At 33.0% G+C, this 6932-nt stretch overlaps 1 protein-coding gene across 1 annotated transcript; it reads right to left on the bottom strand.

Annotated features, from left to right (window-relative positions):
* Positions 1-4398: 4398 nt before the first annotated feature.
* LOC100720699 (olfactory receptor 8H2-like) lies at positions 4399-5346 on the bottom strand. The gene has a single exon (XM_003467883.1). The coding sequence runs from the start codon at positions 5344-5346 to the stop codon at positions 4399-4401; it is 948 nt and encodes a 315-aa protein (XP_003467931.1).
* Positions 5347-6932: the final 1586 nt, after the last annotated feature.

Here is a 6932-nt window from a genome sequence, read left to right on the forward strand (position 1 = left end):
TACTTGCAAGTATCTGTCGCTTTATATTTCACACCTGTGTACTTCTTTGGATTATTAATCTAATTGTATATTTATAGGTAATTTTACTACAACAATATTGTAATTCTTATTATTAGAATATTAGTTAACATTTCTTATTTTTGCAGTATTAATTTTATGCTTTATTAGATTGTATCTTAAAATAGGACTTCTTTTAATTAAACTTAGTAAACAGAAATTTACAGATCACTTGTAAACACATGGTATAAATGACTCAGAAAATTTGAAGATGATTTAGGAAAGAGATGGGGCTATGTACTTGGAAGAACTGTAGTACTGGTACATTATAAATACACACCATCATTTATAGAAAACTAAATGACCAGGTGATATAATAATATATGAATTCATGCAATGCACTGTACATGAGGAAGTAACTCAGGAAATAACACAGTACATGGGCTTCAGTAGTTGGATCACGGGGAAGCAGTGAGCAACAGTGTGGTCAAGCTCGATTTCAATAAAAATATGTCTATCCAGCAAATAGTAGAAGGTGGGGTCCCTAGGTCCTGGGACCTGCTGTTCTAGGTGGTGACCCACTAGTGGAGACACTTGTGCAGATGATTGTATATAAAATCTTATTAATATAAACAAAGTAGGCAAAGTGAAGAGAACATTCTTTTGTGATGTTGGAATGAGAGACTGACAGTGTTGTCAATGACACTAGTGTTCTTTTGGTCAAATTAAGATGGAAATTCTGAACTAGCAAAGTGTAGCTCTGCTTGTGGTTCTGATGTCACACAATGACACTGGTTAAAGCTGCATGACATACTTGACCCAATAGATGCTACTCAGTGCTGCTTTTGGCCAACACTGACCATTTCAGACTTGTGCTACACAACTTGGGTTCACTAGACTTGGTGCTTGGCTTAGCTGCTGTTGGACACAGTAGTGTGATGTTACCATAAGCTGCTCTACCCTGTGAGTCCTAATGGCTGAGTTTACAATCCCATCGAGCTCCTCAAGTCATCAAATCTGTGATGCATATCCCGGACACAATGGATGGGAAACTAGATGAGACTGCCTGTCACTGTGTTACAATGGGGACATTTAAACTTGCAAATGTAGTAAAGGGAATATTATAACTTAAAACCTGTTAAAAATTGGAAATGCAAAATCTGTGTTTTCTAAAAATTGAAGAATAAATTTTAGGAACATTAAAGGATGATAATAGGAAGATGCTTACTGAGAGGATGTAAAGCTCCTATCAGGTAAATTGAAAGAGTCTCAAATGGGTATTCCAGGGACCCAGCTCTACAGGATAATTTTATAAAACAATATTCATTGGATATAACATGGGTTATATCTATGATTAAGCAATAAGGGCACCAGTATGTTTTCTTATATAATATTGATCCAATGAGAAAAAAAAAGTTATATAACACAGGTGAAGGGAAAAAACAAATATTTTTTCTAGGAAATGGTAGATCTGAAGGTCTAGGTCATCCACCAGGGTGAATGTTGTCTATCTCGGTTTTATTAGCCCTAAGTTTTGTCTTTCAAGGTATTATACAGGTCTGTTCATCTTGTCTTTATCTTGAGGCCTTGTCTTTAGCAATCACACTCTGATCACAGTTGAGGTATGTGTCACTATTTCCCTTGCTCTCTAGAGGTTTTAGACTTTCTAAATGCCTATAATATTTCAACTTGACTTAGCTATCTATTATAAGAGAAGATAATAAAGCAAGGTAACATCTCATAGTGCCAAAGACAATAGCTTTAGTTCTAATACAATTACACATATAAACACACACAACAACAATTTCTCCTTGTGGAAGAAACACCTGATAGTTCAATCTCCCCTGCTTTTGGAAAAGAAGATGGATAAACAAAGAATCTGCATAATCTGTGTGTAGATCATGACCATGAGTCCATTCATCCTAAAAACACAGCCCTTGCTAATAGATGAACAGTTGTTCAATGCCTATGTACTGTTCAGTTTAATCTGGATGCTTCATGCATTTCAGTAGATTATATTATCTTTATGTAATAGCATAATATGTGTTCTGCCCAATGAAATACAAACAAGAATTTAGCTTAAATTTAATTAAAATAAAAAAATTTTAAAAATAAATACATAATTTTTTTAAAAAATTTAATTAAAATTAATGAATATCTTTAACTTAAATGTTATCTACAAAGTCATACATTCTATTGATGTGTTTGTCAACAAAAATGGAGAGTATATTTTCTAAAACATAAAAATATATAAATAAGCATAAATTAAAACTATGATTATGACATTACTGGATAGCAAAAATTAGACAGTGGAAAACTCTCATAAGTGTTAGAAATTATTCAGACATTTACAAGATGAAAGGAGAGCCCTAAACATATACTGAAGAATAAATAAATATTAGATTCTTAAGTCTAATAAACATAAATAGAATAAGGGACAGCTACAAATATATATTCTTGAAAAAACAGATACTTCAGTTAGAGTAAATAAAGATTTGAAGTAATATCAATATCATAAAAAACAATTTTGTTATTGATTTGGAAATTTGAATAATGTACTATGTTTTAAAATATTTGGGTAAAATATTTAGAAATCTTACATTATTAAAAGTTTGATGAATCTTAACTCATTTAATAGAGTTTTTTGCATTTTAGAGCCACAGAATAATGAATTTTTTTTAAAAATTTTATTTAAAAGGAAAAAGAGAAAAAACAAAACAAAGCAGTGTAAGGGTACAATTAATACAGAACTACAAAAAAAGTAAGAAATCACCAGTTAATAGATTACAATGAAATTTTTTTACAAAAACAATTTAAGCACTGGGGATAAAATTCTGTGGCATAAGCACCTACCTGGCAACCACAAAGTCCTCAGTTTAGTTCCAAGTACAAAAAAATTCGAAAACATAAATTACTTTTATGATCATATGTTTGGAGTAAAAAAAATCAATATAATAATTCTTACACAAGTTTAAATAAAACACCATACTTGGAAAATGGAACTGTACATTGCAAATAATTTCAAAATATGGAAGAAAATTTTAAACTGATATTATAAGTACAGAGTTAAAACATTTGTAAAAAATATGGAGAAAATTATTGTCTTATAGAATGTCATCTTTTCTAAATCCATTTTCAAATTTTTCCTTTGGAACAGTTTTATTTTTACAAGTATAATAGATGAGGCAAACATTGTAGTCATTAAGTTGTTTTTAAAGAACCCTACAGACTCGAAGACCTCAGGAGAAAGGCAAAGAAGCTCCTTGCTGTACACAGAAAAGCAAGTAATTAGCATGGCTCACAGGGAAATACACAGAACCTCGCACTGCTCATGAATTTTTAAAATGATAAAGTCACAACTTTTCCAGATAAAACATAGCATTAGAGTCTAATCTTTGCTCATATACTGAATACATATTGATGTTACAGGTTTTATTACACAGAGATTATTAGTTATGAAACCTTAAAGTGAAAATAGAAAGCAGTAATGATTGTTAAGGAAAGACAGGAATTATGTTAATTACGTATACACATGTATTAATTACACTTGATCTGGAAAAACTTGCACAAAACTGTGAACAATTGTTCTCTTTTCCATAATTATTATTTTTGAAATTAGCTTCAATATTATTGTATATCTCTTCCTACAACTTAATGCTATGTCAGTATATTGTCTCAGAATACAGTATGTGAAACTGATGTCTTATTTTTTATCTGCACATTTCTTTGTAAGTTTAATTGAGTGAGATTTGTAAAACACAAGGGAATATTTTTAGGAACATGAAGTGTGTAATAATCAAAATATTCTACGTATTGTGATCTTCTGGTGATAATAGCCAGCATATATTTTATTGTCCTAAAAGTTTATATTCATGTTCTGGTCACAGAACATGGAATTATGATCTATTCATTCTATATCATGAATAAATCCTATGTAGGTGTGGATACTGGTCCGTACCCTATTAGTGCGTCAGTGAAGATGGGATGTGGGAGAAGTACTGGATCTAGAATCTAAATGCTGTGATCTTGACATGAAAACCATTGCTCCTGATTGACATGTGAAAGATGAAATGCTTTTTCTTTACTTAAAATCTCTAAAATTGATTATGCAGAAATATAGTATTGACACAGTTCAAAAATATAAATTTTTCTATTGTGAACACATTTTTCCTTAAATCACAGAAATTTTTAGATCTTAGTATTAGTACTTAATTCATTATTCCTAATTACAATATGAATTTGTAAGAACTTATCCCTCAAAATGTTCATCATTTTTTTGTTAAGTAAAGGGAAGTTGGAGAGAGTGAACAAAGATATTTTTTTTGCAGAATAGTACCAAAGAATTTCCCAGAAGAAACATCAAAATGACAATTGGAAATGTATAAATAACTGGCAACGCTGTTATTGTAATAGCCTGGAGCCCGTTCTCTTCTGAATAATTGTAACAATAGCATTTTTCACCTCTTTGTTTCTGAGACTGTAGATAAGAGGATTCAGCATGGGGATCACAATAGTGTAAAATACAGAAGCCACCTGATCCTTTCCCAAGGAGTAGGACTCCTTTGGCTTTAAATAGGTAAAGATTGAAGTGCTGTAGAAGATGGTGACTCCCAGGACATGAGAGACACAAGTAGAGAAGGCTTTTTTCTTTCCTGCAGTGGAATTAATTTTCAGAATAGTGGAGATAATTGAAACATAAGATCCAGATATAGTGATGAGGGACAATATTAAATTGCATCCAGCACAAATGAATACAATGAATTCAACCTCATATGTGTCACTGCAAGACAGAGCTAAAATTGGAGATATGTCACAGAAAAAGTGATGGATGACATGAGAGTTGCAGAAATACAGTCTATTCATGCAAACCACAACAATAGTGGACTCCACAAAACCAGTAACGTAGGAGCTAGTGAGGAGGGCAAGGCACAGTCTTGTGGACATAATGACTGGATAGTGGAGAGGCCTACAGATAGCTACATAGCGGTCATAGGCCATGGAGGAGAGAAGATAGCATTCAGCAGTGGCAAAGACTATAAAAAAGTACAGCTGAGCGAAGCAGCCCAGGAATGAGATGTGTTTTCTGGAAGTCAGTAAGTTCTGTAAGGTTCTAGGTGTGATGACACTTGAGTAGCTGAGGTCAAGAAGTGACAGGTGAGTGAGGAAAAAGTACATGGGGGTTTGAAGCTGGTGATCCAGGCTAATAATCAGTATCATCCCTGCATTCCCAAGTACAGTGACCAGGTAGATTAGGAGGAAGAGCAGGAAGAGGACCAGCTGTGTCTCTTCAGAATCCACCAGCCCCATGAGAATGAAGTCAGCTACATCAGTTGCATTCCATGTGCCCATGGTGTTCTGCTGGACTCATCTATTGAAGAATCAATTTTAATTATTATCTTTCATCCCCAAACATTTTATTTTATATGAATGAGCCAGTATGTCTCATAATTCATGTACATAGAAATTGATGAAACCATTGTGAAGAAGAGTGAAAAAAATAGAATGTCTATGCATAAGTATGGGTATAAATTTATGTTCATTTCTGATACATTAAAAATTACTTCCTGTTTTTATCATGAAAGTGATATTATTCTAATCTCTTTCAATTATTAACACATCAAGTTCTCTAAAATATTATGTCATTAGGATTCTTATACACACCCTTTACTTCAGAACAAGGACATAGAGATTCCTTGGGTTAAAGATCAGTTACAATGTTGGCACTGATTCTACACTGATATTTTAATTCCTGAGAATGGAACTATAGTACTGTGATCATGATCAGAACTTGTTTTAGCAATCCTGAATACGAACGTTATACCTGGCTCACCTAAAGTACATTTGGTTGTTTATTATTCATTGTTCTTTTTTCCCAGTAACTTCTTAGACTTAAATATAATTTCTCTTGGAAATTTAGTTGAGTCACATTAATTTTAAATGGTAACTGAGAGAAAATAATAAGATTTTTTGATGGGTTTTGTTGTGTACTCCAGGCAGAATTGAACTCACTTTGTTCCATAGGCGGTTTGTATTCGCTGCAATCCTCCTGCCCATTGAAAATCAAAATTCTTCAAAAAATTTCACTTTCTAAATCTGTTCATTGCTTGATTTTCTGATTTAATCAACTCTATATTCTTTGTTGTAAATCTTATTACTTGCGGTTGGACACAAATGACATGCGTGTGCATAATTTTTGGGGGGGTCTTTTTTTATCGGTAGTGGGGATCGAATTCAGGAACACCTGCTTGCAAGGTAGGCGCTTATGCCACTGAGCTAAATTCCCAGCCCCGTGTGCATAATTTTTGATAAAATCCCTTTGATTTCTTCTAACACAATCCCCTGCAGTTTTCAGAATGGATACTTACTGTGCACCACAGTTGCTGGAGAAAAGATCATCCAACGTTATCTGTTTAGACATTTGTCAACCACAGAATATTCTCAGAAATAAAAAGTAATAAATATGGAATTGAAGTGAAAATTATCTCAACCTATTTGTTTTTCTATCAATAGTTTATTTTTACGTTTTTATGCATTTATTCTTTTTTACTCTGAGGAAAGTTGTATTGCCCTAGAAGTTTTCTTCAAGTCTTGATCAGATGAAATCTTCACCAGGAAGTTTCCCCTGAAAATAATCCAAGGACTGAACTGTGAATGGAGACACACCAATGTGCGTGGTTCCTCTAAGTCTGGTAATTCTGGGGCGCCTCATATAAAAAGGGACTAGAATTCTGCACTGTTTGGTCATCCTCAGGGAGCTATTTCCAAGGAAGATTTCTTGGCCAGATTCCAAGTACAACATTTCAAAGATTTAATGAACAATGGATTTTGTTTTTTCTTGTTGAAAACCACATTAGTAACATAAACACATTTTCTCTTGTAATAGTGCAACTTTTTTTCCTGAACTTTACTTATTTACTGATTTGGATTGATGCATA

Source organism: Cavia porcellus, unplaced genomic scaffold (assembly GCF_034190915.1).
Source record: "Cavia porcellus strain 051 isolate PalLab524CR breed Dunkin Hartley unplaced genomic scaffold, mCavPor4.1 scaffold_17, whole genome shotgun sequence".
Classification (NCBI taxonomy): Eukaryota; Metazoa; Chordata; class Mammalia; order Rodentia; family Caviidae; genus Cavia; species Cavia porcellus.